The 17,942-nt window shown below is 41.6% G+C and overlaps 1 protein-coding gene across 1 annotated transcript; it reads left to right on the top strand.

The window, feature by feature from the left end:
• The first annotated feature begins 6,380 nt into the window (after window positions 1-6,380).
• LOC133759214 (Fc receptor-like protein 1) lies at window positions 6,381-13,032 on the top strand. The gene is made up of 9 exons (XM_062190161.1): window positions 6,381-6,483; window positions 6,646-6,930; window positions 7,827-8,114; window positions 8,278-8,556; window positions 8,861-8,977; window positions 10,084-10,111; window positions 11,020-11,102; window positions 11,331-11,425; window positions 12,961-13,032. Exons 1-9 carry the CDS (start codon window positions 6,381-6,383, stop codon window positions 13,030-13,032), a joined length of 1,350 nt encoding a protein of 449 aa, XP_062046145.1.
• The last annotated feature ends 4,910 nt before the right edge of the window (window positions 13,033-17,942 follow it).

Raw genomic sequence — 17,942 nt, 5'->3', positions numbered from 1 at the left:
CAGCTTAACCTGCTGTGTCACAGTGTTGGCTCCTGCCACCATTATTACTTTGTTCTTGGTATTTTTAATAGACACAAAGATAGCAATTAGTGTCTCAGTTCCTTCCACTTCTTATGATCAGTAGTATTTTGTTTTTATCTCTCTATGACTCTTCATTCCTGTCTAACTTAAAATGGGATCACCTCCCTTTTTCAACATCTACCCTCTCTACTTGAATTTCTAGTTCACTTTCTCTAACTCTCCATCTCCAGCTTGTGTTTGACTCCGAAGGATTACTTTTCCATTAACAGTTCTATAAGTCTGTTCTCATTTCTCACAGGACTCAGATTCTGTAGTCCATCACCACAACACTCCTTTGGGTACACCTTCATCTCTCTTTTCCCTTAGCATTCTTCTGATGAACATACTTCTCTGCATTTACACCTGTGCTTAAAAAAATAAACCTGACTTTATACAAAAGGCACACCCCTGCTAACCTAGTTTCCTTTAAATTTAGGATTCCAAATCTCAGGTGTCCATCAACAGGCAAACCTCCTACATTTTTGTAGTCCTGTTTGCCCGTTTTTGATGACCACTATTTTGTACTTTCTCCTTTCACCTCAAAAGTCAAAATTATTCCTCTTAACTCTCAATTTACATTCCTTCCACATGTTTCATTGAGAAAATAGAGACAGCAATAAGAAAATTTCTTCATGTCTCCACTACCCTATCTACCAGTCTCCCTAGCTCTGCATCCACACATCCCACCTTCTCTGCCCCATCACAAATACACAAAGCCTCCAATAGTGCATTAGACCTAAGGCCCTCTTCCTTTCTCAAAAGACTACTCCATTACCAAAATAGTTCTCTATTATGGATTATTCCCATAAAACGTGCTGTCGTATTTTTTACCCAATGGTCTCCTCCATTCTGCTCCATTTCTTTATATCCCTTTATCAAGTTTTTAGTGAGTTGCCATCTTTGTTTCAGTTCCTCCTTTCTTTAAACTTTATTTTGAATTTATATTACTTTAAAATTTGCTTGTTGAAACACTGTTTGATTTTTGACAGTTTTACAGTCATGTGACCATGAGAACAATCAAAACAAAATTTCTGTAACTTCCGAAATTCCCTCATATTTTCAATCCTTTGATGGTCAAATCGCATATTTCTAACCATTGCCAAGTGTTAAACTGTTCTAAGTTTTGGGACTTCTTCTGCATCCTTTCTTGAGCCTACATCAATTAAGCTTTCAACCCTAGCACTTCATTGAAATGGCTTTTGATAGTAATACCATCACCACCTCCATGTTGTCTCACCCAGGAGTCAATTTTCATTCCTTATTTTACTCAATCTCTTGGGGGCATTTGACACAGATGATTATTCTCTTTTCTGGAAATACATTTTAATTTGGCTCCCAGAAAACTGTACACTGATGATTCTCTTTTAACTCAATAGTTGCCGCTTCGCTATCTTTTTGCTGGATACTTTACTGACCTCCAAATGTTGGACCTTCCCAAGGGTGATATGCAGACATCTACATATCTAGATACTAGAGGTGTCTTCTCTAACCATAGTCACTTCCCCGAGTTATATAATTTTTTTCACCTTATATGCCACTTTAAGCTTAAAATCTATCTAACTTCTCCAGCTTCATCTTTTCCTTTGAACATCTTCCACAATTTCAACTGCCATCAGGGTATCTAATATGCATCTTAAACTCCAAAAGTTCTCTTGATCTCCTACCTGTACCACAATCACCACAAAACTTGAACCATTTCTCCTCATGACTTCTCTACTTCATTAGCATCTTTCTGGCTTCTGTGGCTTAAACTCCAGGACTCATAATTCTCTCTCTCTCTCTCTCTCTCTCTCTCTCTCTCTCTCTCTCGACACACACTTTCAATCAAATCCACAAGTAAACCCTATTTACTCTGTTTTCAAATTTTATACTGAAATATGACTGTGTCACAGTACCAGTACTGCCTAAACTGAGCTGTTATCCTTACTCTTCCAGGGACAAGTCCCACTAATGTTCCCCCAGGTTCTCTTGCGTGTCTGTATTCTGCTTTCCTCGCAGCATCAAAGGGATCTTACAAATATGAATTTTCAGAAATGTCCAAGGCTCCTCATTATGTTTTCAGTGAAATCTGAAACTGTTGCCAAGTCCCTAAAGTCACCCAGGACTGGCTCTTACCTAGTTCTCACACACCAAAGTCCGCCCACACCCAGTCAGATCCTCCTCAGTCCTTCTTGGACACACTCATTTCCTCCCCAAGTTCTTTGTGTTTACTGCTCTCTCTCTAGGGTTGCTCTTTCCCAAATATTCAGAAGGTTCAATCCTTGATTCCATTTAAGTTTCTACTGAATTGCACTCTCTACATAGTCAAGACCATTATAAAATATTCTGCAATTTATTTATATCTGCTTTATTTTTCCTTCAGCACTAACAAGCCCCTGAAATCATGTTGTATATTAATTTCTAGTTCTCTCTCTGTCTCTCCCTCCCCCCCTCACTTTAATGTAAATTCTTGATAGTCAAGACTGATGCTCTTGTACTTTCCTATAACCCAGTACCACACACAATTCCTGGCCTGCAGAAAGCACTCAAAACCATTAGCTGTCTGGATGCTTATATAAAATATGATTTTTTTTTAAAAAAAATTATCTGTTCATTTAAAAGGCAGAGTTACAGAGAGAGAAGGAGAGACAGGAAGAGAGATCCCCCATTTGCTAGTTCACTCCCCAAATGGCCACAACAACCAGAGCTGGGCCAGGCTGGAGACAGGAGCCAGGAACCTCCTCCAGTCTCTCACATAGATACAGAGGTCCAAGGACTTGGACCATCCTCTGCTGCTTTCCCAAGCATACCAGCAGGGAGCTGGATCAGAAGTGGAGCAGCCAGGACATCCAGTGCCCATATGGGATGCTGGCTCTGCAGGCGGCAGCCCACCTGCTACACCACACTGCTGGCCCCCAAAAATATGATTATTATCCTAGCTAACCTCCTGGCCCCCAAAAATATGATTATTATCCTAGCTAACCTCCATCTATCCCTTTTACCCACTGAGCAACTAATTATTCAAATGAACAATTAGTCTAGAAAAGTAAGCATTACTAAAACAGATCATAATAATAAGACTATATTTACTAAATGCTAAGTAAATTCCAGGCACTATTCTCTGCATTTTATGGTTATCAAGTTATTGAATTATCACAAAAACTCTGTGAGGTAGGCATATTTTATAGAAAAGGAAACCAAAACACAGAGAAGTGAAGCACATTCCTGGGGCCATACAACTTGTAAGAGGAAGAACTAGGATTCAAATTTGTGTCATCTGCTCCAAAGCCACTTTGACCATTATGTCATAACATTAAGGTCAAATCCCTGGGAAAGGGGAGAATCTTTAGAGAAATATGAATTCTCTCTTTGGACCTAAGCCTCCTCTGAGCTGAAGTTGATAAACAAAGGTGTCTCATGCCTTGAGTGTGAGATACTGTACCTATCCTCTTTGTCTATCTCTGTTGTTTCTGTAAAGAAGTGAGGCTGGACCTGGATCACTGTAACTTTTGAGAGGAGATAGGAGTGATATGAGGGGTTGGAAGAGGCACCTGCTACATGATTAAAGACATCTCCTCATCACAGATGACAAAAATCATTGGAAATCATCTTATGACCATAAGAAAGAGCCATGTGTTGTTCTGTGCATGAAAAGGAATGTGGAAAAAGGAGCAGAGATAAGGAGGGAAGAGTAAAGGAAGGAAGAAGGAGAAACACCAGGAGGGAAGACAGAAGAAGGGAAAGAAAGGGGGGAAAAGGAGTGAGGGGGGTGGAGTAGAGACATGCAGCTGGCACAGGAAGAGGGCATAGCATTGGGGAATTCTTATAGGAGTTGAACTTTGGGTGTCTGTGGATTTGCTGCTGTGTACTGACCTCTGCTGAATTCTCTCCCAGCTCTACTCTGCGAACCAGCCGGTGAGTTGCACTTCCCTTTCTTCTTCATGGTCTGTGGGTGCCTTGTCACTCATGTCAGCCGTGGATGGCTGAACAGTCTGCCTGCCCAAGAGACATCCAGGTGACACCTGCTGAGATGGCAAACATCAGTGACTCCCCTGGGTCCCGGATGCCCTGTGTTCACCCCAAGTCTCTACATGCCTGCTCGGGGTGGGGAGCACAATTTGCTCTGATCTTCTCAAGAACTCAGTCTTATTTCTGGAAAGTTCCAGCACAGGGAGGAGATGACATTTACACAAGGAAAGTAGAGGGTGTTGTCTATTCATGTTAGAAGAATCTCTAACACCCCAGCGTCAAGAGATAAAGGTCCCCTGTGTGCCCCACCAGGAGTGATGGAGGAAACGCCCAAGTCACAGATCCATGGAGAACAACCTGTAATCAATCCTCAGGCCACATGCAGATGGAATGAAATGGCACTGCTGCCTCCTTTTAATTTTTAGCTCTACTGCAGCCACATCTGTTACCCCAGTTAGATTTTCTCTCTCAAACTCCAGTTTAGACAAACTTAATTTAGTGCTCTGATCTAGTTTTGAAGTTTTACCTTTACCAGAGGAGAAAATTTTCCTTCCAAAAAAGTAATCTTTCATTAAAGCATTTTCAAATCTAACATAGATAAGAATTGCTTTCTTGTACATAAAGCACAGGCTTAAAAGTGATTGTCCTGCCACTTACATGTGCAACTGGGGAACTCAACACCAGGACATCCTGTACCAGAGAGATGAGAATCAAGCTGACCTTCTGGGTTCCTCACCTGACCTTTCTCTAACTTTTGCCATATGTTAATGCCATGCCTGATCTCTTTTACTCCTAAGCCCAAGTGCTCAGAGCTAGCCTTAGCAGAAATCCAAAACCACATCAAGGATGAAGAAACAGTTTCTTCCTCCAGGTACCTTCCAGGCAAAAAAATTATCTGGAACAAGTGCTTAACTGCAAAACTGATCTCCAGACCCTTGCAATCAGCCCTGTCCAGTTACCTACACCACCCCCAGCTCAGCAGAAGAACAGATCACAGGTGCCTGGATGCCTTTTTCTATTCCTTTCTGTGCTCAGCTCCCAGAGCTGCACTGCTTATCAGCCTTCTGGGCACCAGCAAGAGAAAAGTGAGTCTAGTATATGGAGTCTTCCACGCCGCAGGACAGAGCAAACATTTTGTACCATGGATGTAAAAGGTCTTAGGGGAAAGCCTTCCAGTAGAAAGACATGGGGACTACAGATACTGGACTAGGAGTTGCCCATCAGTGATCCAGAGCACATGGAACTTTTATGTGATGAGAAAGAGATTTATTCTAAGAAAAATTATTTTGTGCTATGTATACACAATGGAATACTACTCAGCCATAAAAAATAAAATATTGTGTTTTGGAAAAAAATGGATGCAATTGGAGACTATTATGCTAAGTGAAATAAGCCAGTCCCCAAAAGACAAATATGTTTTCCCTGATTTGTGGTAGCTAATATGCAGAGTACAGAATAAGGTAATGCATATGAGTGAAATTAACATTTTGAGATTTGATTATTCTTTATAGCCCTTGTCTATACTCTTGAGGAGCAATGATTTTCTACTTGCTACTTGTCGAAGTTATTCAACAGAGAGCTAAGTTTGTGATTATAAAGAAAATTGAGAGTATGCCATTTTAAAAATTAAAAGAAAAATAAGAAAGGAAGGTGGATGGAGAGCGGGAGTGAGGAAGGGAGGGGAGGGTGGGAAGTATAAATATGCTTTTAAAACTGTATATATGAAATGCATGAAATTTGTTCACCTTCTATAAATAAAAATTATCTTAAAAGGTTTCCCAGAGGTAGATAATCAAATGCCTGAAAAACCACTGCTGTCACAGACAGACTGTGACACTGTGTGTGTCACTGTGACTGAGGGAGGGAAAGAGAGAGGTGGGAGCAGAATACAGCTTCAGCCACCTTTATCCACCCCAAACATTGCCCAAATGGGGCCCAAATGGGATACATGAGGCTTGAGGCATGGATTAAATTTGATCCTTCTACAGAAGTTTGTACAGACATTCCAGATCAAGGAGCTGGGCTGCATGGATGGTGGATATGAGGCACACTTTTTCTTCCAATAGGAACACTTATAACAGGGACAAGACAGAGTCAATAAAAAGGCAACTGAGTTCCTTTCTGTCTTTCCCAGACTGACTGGTCCTCCAGGTCCCATATTCTACATTTGAAAGAAATAACGTGGGTCTGAAATATTTGGGGGGGGGGTGCGGGGCAGAACTACAGAATAAAATAACCAAAAGAGTATACAACCAGGATGAAAGAAATGTATTTGCTTTTATGAAAACCTCAAGCCTCATCAACTCCAGGGCCACCTCCAGTGACAATCTTCACTCTCCCCTCACTGGCTTTGAGAAAGGTGTTTTTAGTTAATGAATAGAAACTTCACAAAAACTAAGATCCAAGTCAAAGATAAGGGTTGCCTTCTGGAAGGCGACGCTGCTGCAAGGGGCAGAGTGTGCCCGGCTGAGCAAGGTTGGTTCATGGCCAAGGGAAGCCCCTGGGCCATCTTGGGGGAGTGATGGCTGACTTTGGTCTATGGTAGTTTGTGTGTCCAACTGGATGAGACACAAAGTGTCTTTCACCAGAAATTCTGAACCCCATTGCCTTAAATTTGTGTTTAATGCTTCTCTCTAGAACTGCTTCAACCTCCTGTGCTGATAATCAGGCCCACCTCCCCCAAAGAGGGGAGCCCAGTGACCTTGACATGTATGATTCGGCCCACTCCACAGAAGTCAGAGGTCCAGCTCCAGTTTCTCTTCTACAGAGACGCCCGAGTCCTGCAGCCAGGCTGGAGTACTTCCCCAGAGTTCCAGATTCCCTCCATAAGGAAGGAAGACTCAAACTTTTACTGGTGTGAGACAAAGACAGTGAACAGCGAAATCAAAATAAAGAGCTCCAAGTCCCAGATACATGTGCACAGTGAGTGTCCACAGGGCTGCTCTTCCAGGGTCAGAGCTAGGGAGGAGAGTAGAACAAAGACATCTCCTGTCCCCTGGGATGGTAGACATGGCAGTGAGGGCCTTCCAGCCTTCCTGGCTCAACATGGTGAAGCGGTAGGTGAGGGTTCTGGGGAGTAAGTAGGTGGAGACGACTATTGGAGAAGGGCTTGTGTAAGAGAAGTGAGATTGATTTTGTAAGATAAATGGCAAAGAAGGTATCTTGTGATTCTGAACAGGACATCATCACTCATTCTCAGATGTGCATATATCCAGTGTGCCATTGCCCATGTCTATTACCTCCAGGAGGCTGGGCTTTCCCAAACTTGCTAAAAACTCAACATGGTGAAATTGGACCACATCACCACAACAGAGCCACTGAACAGTTCACATGCAGTAGGCCACATTCCAGGGCTTCATGTACACTCTTTATTGATACCCCACAATGGGAAGAGCTAAGTATCACTACCACCTCCATTTTACAGATGGCAAATAGAGTCTCAGAAAAGCTAAGTAATTTGATTGATCACACACAACAAATAGAGTTGGAATGAGCATTCAAACCCAAGTAGTTGGATTTATAAATATAGTGATCACCACACTATATTATTGAAACTTTATAAAATGAGAGTTTGAAAGGTCAGAGTAGTGGGAGTCCATTATTCTAGGGATATTCCAGTGACACAAGGTTCAGTTTCCTTCTTACCCTACCTCCACTGACTCAGCTAATGCTAACTCCAGATCAGTAGACCCCTGTCCTGCAGTTTCAATTATATAAATTATTGACTTTTACCACCACAGCCTTTGCTTTTAGGACTGTCACACCTGCCCCTTATCTCCCTACTAAAGGTTCTCTTATATCATCTTGTGTTCATGCAGGAGTCCCTGTGTCTGATGTGAGCCTGGACACGCGGCCCCCGGGGGGGCAGGTGATGAAAGGAGACAAGCTAGTCCTCATCTGCTCCGTTGCTAAGGGCACAGGAGACATTACCTTCTTATGGTACAAAGGGTCCCTGGGTTTGAACCTAGAAAGGAAGACCCAGCGTTCCCTGACAGCAGAATTTGAGATCCCTTCAGTGAGGGAGAGTGATGCTGAGTGGTACTACTGTGCAGCTGACAATGGCTACGGCCCCAGGCTCAGTGGGCTGGTGGGCATCACTGTCAGAAGTAAGTTCCTCCACCTGCTGCTCAGCCAGCAAATCTCAGACTGAGCTCCGTGCTTCCCTGGGATACCGTGAGGAAATTCAATGGGGCGGACCCTCTGTGGGCAGTGCTTATGGGTCCATCACATCCTTAGGGACCCTCTCTGACAGTCCTCCATCTCTCTCAGGTCCAGTGTCTCGTCCTGTCCTCACTCTCAGGGCTCCCAGGGCCCAAGCTATGGTGGGGGACGTGGTGGAGCTGCACTGTGAAGCCCCCAGAGGTTCTTCTCCACTCCTGTACCGGTTTTATCATGAGGATGCTATTCTGGAGAACAGCTCAGTCCCCTTTGGGCAAGGAGTGTCCTTCAACCTCTCTCTGACTGCAGAACACTCTGGAAACTACTCCTGTGAAATTGACAATGGCCATGAGCTCCAACACAGTGAGACCGTGACACTCGCTGTCAAAGGTATAACTCTGACTGTGGTCTTGGTCAAGTGTTTCTTTCCCAGATTCCTGAGGAAGGTTTGCTGATGCCACCTTGCTTCTGGTCGTGTGCTACCAAAGCCGGGCCTGCTGCTGCCAGTGCTGTCAAGAGGTTGGGTGCCTCATTTCTTTCATCAAATTGATAACAAGCAAGTCGCTAGATAAACAAATGTATCCCCCCACCCCCGGAAAGAGCAGGCTTTGGGCACAAACCCCACCCAAGGTATCTGCTTTCCAAAACCCAAGTCCTGCCCCTCGTCAGCTCATGCTCAAGTCTCTCCACACAGTGCCCACCGGAGAGAGAAGTGATCGTCTTACTGCAGGAGTCATGGAAGGGCTGCTGGGCAGTCTTGGTCCAGCCATCGTGGCCCTGCTATTTTGCTGCTGGCTCAAGAAAAAAATAGGTTAGTATTTACAAAGATTGCTGTATTTTGTTACTGTGACATTTGTTTTTACTGAGTTAGGCTGATTTATGACAAATGTACTGCAAAACAAATAGATGCCGTGAACCACCTTGCCTGTGGCTCACAGTCCCCGGTGCATGGGAACATTTTTTAGCAAAGTTCTCCATCCCTCATATACTTTCATTTCAGATTCAACTGCTATGTTGTGTTTCTACAATTTAATTTTTATTCAGAATGTAGCATTAAAAATAATCAACCACAAAAAGAGAAAAACCCAAAGCAGCTCCAGTTCTCTTGACCATGTCCCAGTTCTAAAGTCAACACGTTAATTCCTATTTATCTCACAGTGTTATCACAAGCTTTCCATTCTCCCTGAAATGTTGTTCACATAGCCACATATTGTACTCACCATGCGATCTTTCTTACTGTTCCGCTGAGATGTCATTTTTCTCTGAGAAGCTTTACCTGGTCACACATCTACAATTGTCCTATTATCAGTCCAAGCTCATATAGCTTCACACTTTATCACGATTGGTGATATTTCCTTGTGTGTTAACCTTGGTTATCTGTTCTCCAAAGAGCTTGTAGAGATGGGGCAAGGGAGGACAATAGGAGATTCTCATTTAAATTCCAAGCTTTAGTCCAGCTCTCTGCTGTGGCCCGGGAAGGCAGTGGAGGATGGCCCAAGTGCTTGGGTCCCTGCACCCTTAGGGGAGTCCAGGAGGAAGCACCTGGCTCCTGGCTTCGGATCAGCGCAGCGTGCTGGCTGTGGCAGCCATTTGGGGGGTGAACCAACGGGAGGAAGACCTTTCTCTCTGTCTCTCTCTCACTAACTCTGCCTGTCAAAAAACAAAACAAAACAAAAAAAATTCCAAGCTTTTCCAGCATCTATGTGCATCTTGCCCTATCTATAGCATTACTATGGCAGCACCCGTCTCCAGGGACTTTTGCCATGGTAAGTTTGGGTATTGTGGTTACAAAACCAAACCAAAATGTATAACAGACACAGGGTTCAGAAATATGAGTTCAAAACTTCTTGAAATGGTTGCTTGGAGGAAACACTGAGAAAAATCATTGATGAAATCACTCATTTGTTTGACTTGCAGGAAGACGCTCAGCCGGGAATCCTCCCAGGTGAGGCTTGGTTTTCTCCTTGTATGTTGATAAGAAAAAAAAAAAAACTACTTTAAAAATTTTAATTGTCCCCGCTCATAAATCTTTATCCTTTCTCGCTTTAAGTACCCCAAACTTACGCCAGTTCTCCTACTGGCAACCCTGAACATTCATATGCTATTTTATCCTCTTTTACATTTCACACATTAACTAAATATTTCAAATCCTTTCATGGTTTTTCTGATTGATCCCCTTCAATACTTTGGCAGAATAAGAAAGTGACATTGATTTGTTGACCAGAGCCACGTATTCATTCCGTCAACCACTGCCTGAGGGTCTGTAAGTCCTTCCATTGGCTGCTGGGAGGAATGAAAACATGGAAACACCTTGAGAATCTGAAAACATTTACAAATGTCTGATATACAAGACAGTAATAAACATACCAAAAAATTGTTGATGGAATACTTCCATCTAGGAATACCAATGTTTGATTGATATACTTTTCTAGTGCCAAATTGTCTATTGTTTCTGACAAAAATAAACAAATTTTGCCCAGAGTGTCACTCTTTCTGTGGCACTTGCACATGTACGACCGTTATGTTCTGCTCCTTCCTCGAGTTCTTGTTCTGCCCAGCCATCTGCTTTCCATCTGGGACAAATCAATGTTTCTTCATTTCCTATTTGCTGAGCACCTATGATGTGAATGGCACTATCTGGGGGTGGGGGTCAGATAGATAAGAACCTTTCACTCATGGAGTAACACACATTCTCCAATGCCTCACCCAGCCTGTGGACTTGTACCCCAGAGCTGTGCTAATTTTCCTGGTAATTAGTATTCTGCTCAAGAAGCTTTATCCTTCTCAGATGGCTGTGTCTGGTATATTTGGGACCCTACCCCAGATAGATAGCATGTGTTTCTGTGTTTGCAGGAGCCCTCCCAGCCCTGTACACCAAGAATCCACTCATCTCAACTCACTTGATCCAGGGAAGCTACAGCCTATATATGAAAACGGTGAGGCTTCCCACGGGACCTGAGCCAATGTAGGTACAACAAGTCGGGAAAGGGCCACGGTGTGATGTCTGCCAACCATGCCTGGCCCTGTTACGCTCCAGCCTCTTCTGCAATTAAATGAATCATCTGCTTCCATGGCTGTGATTGGTGGTGGACATGGGATGAGTTAAATGAGACCAAAAAAATGGCCTGTGTCAGTGTTGCGTTGCCTCCCTTTTTCTCTTTCAGTGAATGCTGTAAGTGGTGATGAAATTTATTCATCAGTGTACCAAATCCAGCAGGAACTGGATTCAACAGCAGGTGAGACATGTGGGAAGGAATTTGTCTCTGACTTTTGTGTTTCCTGGAACCAAAAGGACAATTGGTGACTAAACATGGCAGCATGGCAGTATCTTTCAGAGACGTTGTGGCTGCCCTTGGAGCTGACTGTACACATCGCGGTTCCTGGCTGAAGGTTATCAGGCAGGAATATAGCCCAGTGTTGATGCTAACCTGACCTACTCTATGCTTCACTCCCCAGCCATTCAGCATCATTGGAGGTGGTGCTCCCTTTAAGTAGCCCTGCAGAGTCCTGGCAGCACCCTGTCACAGCTGCCTACTTGCTGACGTTGTCCCTTCCTATTCACAAATGGTCCAGAAACCTCGGGAGTCTACTTGGCATTGGAGGAGGGTCCTATTTAACACCTCCCCCACAGGCTGCCAATTTTCCTTTGAATACCAAGAGAATCAAGTTTGTATAGAAAGAAGTACAAGGCAGAAATGTCAAGGGGACTCAGTCTGTGAAACTAGATGATAGAATAGGCAGACTTTATTAATATGAGGTCAGTAAAGGACTAAATACAAGTGGAATCTCATAGCACTCACCTTTCCCTCCACAGTTGAACCTGCTGGGACCCAGGTGATGAATAACGTGAGTGAGAGTTTCTACTCATGCCCTCTCTCTTCTCTTCAGGGGCTGGTTCTCAAAATTCTTAAGTTGTAGCAGCTTAGGAATACAAAAAGATCCCATCATCCTTTATCTCCCAAAACAGTTGGAGGCAAAAACATATAGTTATAACCATGAAGTGTCACTATACAAGGAAATTTGGGGGCCACACATGTGCATTTACTCCAGCTACAGGCATAAGGGTGACTCATAGTTCAATCGTGATGCATACCTAGTCTAAAAATTCATTTATTTGAAAACTCAATTTTTCCTAGCATACCGCTGGATCATACACCTGTCACTTTGTATTGTAAAGTTAACAAAGCCATCTGCAGCAAACTATAACAATAATGAATGCAGCTAAGCTAATAATGATTGTGCCATGAAAACTCACTCATCTGTTAACCTTGAACAATTCAAGCTATCACTGATGATGCAAAAATACTTTCTGAGACCTGCAGGAATTGCAACTCTGTGCATGTGTGCAAGGACAGCAGGTGCTTTGTAGTTTTACCTAGTGTAGCATATTTGCCAGATATCTTAGGGTGGAAGTCAAGTCCTGGTAAAATCCAGTGACATACTAAATTTAGTTTATGAATAAAATAGTCTGACATTCTTAAAAAATGACTGCCCCTGGAGGTGCCTAACAATGGCCCATAAGAATGAGGGAAGGCCTTGTACATTTGAATCAGCTTGCTGTCCACCAGGAGCACCTCTGTAGCCCACCTGTAAGATGCAGGGCCCCTGAAAATGCTGGTCTGGACCCACAGTCTGCAAGAGGCTGTATTGTGCATGTGTGCAATACATGTCCTGTATTGCTGCATTGCGTGCCACGAGAGGGTGCACCCAGACTAGCCAGGGGAGAAGAACAGGGGAAGGCCAGTTCTACTTCTCTTCCTTGTTCTGGTCCTATCTCTGTGCCTTTGCTTACAGGAATCCTCAGACATTTATTCTAGGGTGAGGAAGGAAGACTTTACCGATGTGGACTATGAAGATGCTATGTAACCTGATGGAAGAGTCTATTCTTGGAAAACCACCCAGGACCCCATGTCTCAGACCCACATGTTCTTCAGAGATCCTGGAAAATAAGTTTCCATCACACCTCATCCAGGTGTTTTTCTGTAGAAGACTATTTCTTCCCCTACTGTAAGGCTGGCATGAACTTTGAAGAAATCACTCAGGAGAACCAACACAGAGAGAGAAGTGGGAGGGACTTTTTCACCAACACTTGATAGCTGCTGGCTCCTTTAGAAACAGGTCAAGTTGTTGTGTTACTTCTTTTTATATCATATAAGTAAATGGTGCTGGATAAGAGAATCTGGGATCTTAAGGCGGAGACAGTGAAGCTTTGCCTGCACAAACCCAAGGTTAGTGATTTTGCAGGACTCTCCATAAAGAGAGCTTTGACCACCAGTTTGTGCAAATGTTTTCTCTGCTCACATAGTGCAGAACCCTAGCCCTGCTACTTGCATGATTCAGGATCCTCTTTTCATGTAAAATATGTTATTCAGGGGTTTTGGGGCCACTACTACCAAAACATATGTAAAACAAGGTTACAGCAAAGGTTATTGTGATTACTTTCAATTTTGCTGACATATTTTGTATACAAGGGCCAATCTAAAGATCCACATATTTATCATATTTATAAGTTTCACTGCATCCAAACTTCTGTATTTGTTATGGCCTCTAAGAGTTTTACAAATGCTGTTTCCTCTTTTATTAACAAACTCTTTGAAAATATTACAATGTAGTCTGAGGACTGTATCATAATTTGAAAGCAATCATATGCCCATTCTTACAAACTAAAACAATTTAAATGCGTATAAAATGAAAAGTTAGAGTTTTTCCTGCAAGCTAGCACCACAAAGTGACAACCATGGTTAAAAATTTAGGTTTTTTAAAATATTTTTGTATAAGGACTTACATGTACATGTAAATGTATAGATATTTAGAAGTTTATTTAACAAACTCATGAAATACTTTCAAATCTATATTTAGATTTATTATATTATTCTTAAAGACTGTATTGTCTTCTGTTTTACAGTAATTCATAAAATATATTTTATTGTGTTAAATATGCATAACATAAAATGGTCATCTTAGCCTTTTTTTAAGTGCTTGATTCAGTCATACTAAGTACTAAAATAACATATTTTAATCCTTTTTAATTACTGCTAGACATTAAGGTGGCTTTCATAAATGTTATACTATAATAGCAATACTCAAACAAATGTCCTTGTGTAAGAATATTTATGCATTCATGACAGATTATCTGGAAGATAAATTTATAAGTCTGGGATTACTGTATTTTAGGCTGTGTACATTAAATGTTTTTGTTAAATGTTCTTAAATCTTTCTCCCTTAAACCTGTATCAACATACACATCCATCAACAACATATGAGACAATCAATTTGGGGTAGAAAGGTATCATAACAAATGCCCCTCATGCTTCTTAAATTATTGATGCAAGTGAGCATCTTTCCATAAATTGAATGTTACTATGTGGTTCTCCTAAAGGTTTCCTTGGGGGCCGGTGCTGTGGCAAAGTGAGTTAAGGCCTCGACCTGTAGTGCTGACATCCCATATGGGCACCAGTTCAGGTCCCGGCTGCTTTACTTCTGATCCAGCTCTCTGCTATGGCCTAGGAGGGCAGCAGAGGATGATAGCACAGGTCCTTGGGCCCTTGCGACCACGTTGGAAACTGGGCATCAGATCGGCTCAGCTCTGGTCATTGTGGCCATTGGGGAATAAACCAGCTGCTGGAAGACCTCTCTCTGCTTCTGTCTTTGCCTCTCTGTAACTATGCCTTTCAAATAAATAAATAAGTCTTTAAAAAAAGTTTCCTTGGTTTAGCTTTTGTCCATTTTCTGTGTACTCATTTCTCTTCTTACAGCTTTTATAGGAAGTCTAAGTTGAGGCATGACTTACAAATGGTGGCAGGCACAGTTGTTGCACAGTTCCACCAACTGGACAAACTCATGCAACTGTGTAATCCAAACTTCTGTCTTAGTATAGAATATTTTCATCATTCCAGAAATTTCTTAAACATGTTCTGAGTCATTTTCTGCCCCTCAAGGAACACTGAATAGATGTTATGGTTTTTGACCATTCTTCCACTGTATGCAAGGCCAATGTTTATGTCTACTCTTTCATTTCACTTTTCTTTTACAGTGAATTTTAAAATATGGAAGATTAGTCTCTGTGCAGCTGTATTCCACTTTTTTTTTTTTTTGACAGGCAGAGTGGACAGTGAGAGAGAGAGACAGAGAGAAAGGTCTTCCTTTTGCCGTTGGTTCACCCTCCAATGGCCGCCGCGGTAGTGCGCTGCGGCCGGCGCACTGCGCTGATCCGATGGCAGGAGCCAGGTGCTTCTCCTGGTCTCCCATGGGGTGCAGGGCCCAAGCACTTGGGCCATCCTCCACTGCACTCCCTGGCCACAGCAGAGAGCTGGCCTGGAAGAGGGGCAACCAGGACAGAATCTGGTGCCCCGACCGGGACTAGAACCCGGTGTGTCGGCGCCACAAGGTGAAGGATTAGCCTAGTGAGCCGCTGCGCCAGCCGTGTATTCCACTTTTTATGTCTTGGTCTTCCTGTCTTTCTATTATCTTCTAGAACATATAATTATGTTCTCTTCAATATTCTCATATATTTTTATAATACTTTCATAGTTTTTAATAGTCATCTATATTTCATGCATATGGTTTGTGCAAATAAAGAATCTAATTTTACTGCTTTTTCTTTACATTTTTGTGTATATTTTTAGAATTTAAAAAAATGTGTGGGGTAGATATCTTACATTGCTTTTTCAAACCAACATAAGTTGTCCACTATCATTTACTAAATAGTCTGTTCTCTCTCATTTTACTTTTATGATATTTTAGCTCATCTGAATTGATTCTGGGCTCTGTGTAATGTCACATGTCCTCCCATCCTCTTTCCCTTACAGAATCCACTTCAACCACATTAACCACAATGTTCCTCAAATACATCCAATGTAGCCCCAATTCAGGAACTCTCACTTTCCATTCTGTCTGCCTTAAATATTCTTCCATTTAATTTCTTTTCTCTCCTATTTCCTCCAGTTGGAGTTTCTGCTTTGAGTTTCTGTTTTTGGCTCTTGGGAATTTTTATTACTTTTTTGCTAAACAGGGATTTTTACATTTTGTATGCCACTGTTTTTATTTGGAGCTCCAATATAGGAGCACTATGGAATTGGAGTCCAATGTGACCAGAAAATTGAACCTCTTTATACAATTAGTCCCTTGTCTAATACTTACATTAAGTCTATTTATGGCTTCTTAAATTCCAATCCTTTATATTTATTTTCTTTCCTTATGAACTCAAATTTTCTAGTCCTTCCTTCCTTCCTTCCTTCCTTCCTTCCTTCCTTCCTTCCTTCCTTCCTTCCTTCCTTCCTTCGGTAGAGTTACAGAGAAGGAGGGAGGGAGGGGGAGAGAGAGAGAGATTTTTCCATCCACTGGTTCACTCCCCAAATGGCACCAACTGCAGGACCTGGGAAGAGCTTAAGCCAGGAGTCAGGAGCTTCTTTTGGTCTCCCACAAGGGTACAGGGACCCAAGCACTTGGGCCATCTTCCACTGCCTTCCCAGGTGCATTAGCAAGGAGCTGGATCAGAAGCGAAGCAGCCAGGACTTGAACCCGCACGCCTATGGGACACTGGCGCCGCAGGCGGTGGTTGTTCCCTCTATGCCGCAGTGCTGGTCTCTCTGGTCTTTTTTTTTTTAATAGGATCAGTGAGTTCATTTGTCCAAAAGTCCAAAAGAAGATTTTAAAATTTATTGCTTAATTAAAGACTCACCAGTATTAGTATACTATTCCATGGTCTTGTACCGTCTGTTTATAGCCTTTTAAAAATCTTCTATCCATTTAATAATTACTCCTTTGTAATTAATCTTTTTTTTCCCTCTGGTTGCTTTTAAGACTTTCTATCTTTGGTATTATGTAATCTCACTGTATTGGATTTATTTAGTCTAAATATGGATTTATTTAGTCTGAGATTAATGACTATTTTTATTAAAATTTTTATTTATTAAATTATTTTCTTTTAACATCTTATTTAAGGTATACAAATTTCATGTATTTCATGTGTACAGACATGGGAACATAGTGATACTTCCCACCCTACACACCCTGCCACCCACACTTAATTCGTGTCTTTCTTCAAAGTTAAAAAATATTTTTATTTATTATGTGTTCTTAATATTACTTTAATTCTCTCCTTCATTAATTCATATTAGAAGTTTATCAATTCTTCTAATTCTATTTTCATTACTCCTAACTATTCTCTCAGATTTTCATTTCTATGTTGCATTCTGAGTAATTTAAAATTTTTATCTTTCTAATTCTGTCTTTGGCTATATTTATTTTATTTAACCCACTTCCTATTTTAGTGGTTATAATTTTTTTCTGGTGAGATCATCAGCAAAAAATTGTTAACAGCATGGTCTGTGAGAAAGGATTGTCTGAATTTACATTTTTTCTCTACCAGTTTACTAGTGCTGCAGTTTGTTTCAAATTAATGTGAAATTCAAACAGCAGTTATAGCTAAAAACAGTGTTGTTTTAAAAATTAAGTAAAATCCTATGTGTAAAATGCTTAAAACAGTGTAAAATAGTGTTTGGAACACAGTAAGTACTAAAAAAAAAAACAGTATTACAATCATCCCCTTTCATTTTTGCCTGTTGTTATGTATAGTGTTTTATTGTTGTGGGTTTAATGCTGTAATTATTGTTTTTTCATTTCAGACTGAAGAACTCCCTTTAGCATTTCTTGTAAAGGCAGGCCTGGTAGTGATTAACTTTCTCAGCTTTGGCTTGTGTAGAAAAGTCTTTATCTCAGTTATTTCTGAGGGACAGTCTTGCTGGATAAAACACTTGTTTTTGACATTTTCTCTC

Source organism: Lepus europaeus, chromosome 5 (genome assembly GCF_033115175.1).
Source record: "Lepus europaeus isolate LE1 chromosome 5, mLepTim1.pri, whole genome shotgun sequence".
Classification (NCBI taxonomy): Eukaryota; Metazoa; Chordata; class Mammalia; order Lagomorpha; family Leporidae; genus Lepus; species Lepus europaeus.
Note: the sequence above shows the minus strand (reverse complement) of the source record. Positions and strands in the feature narration are given on the sequence as shown.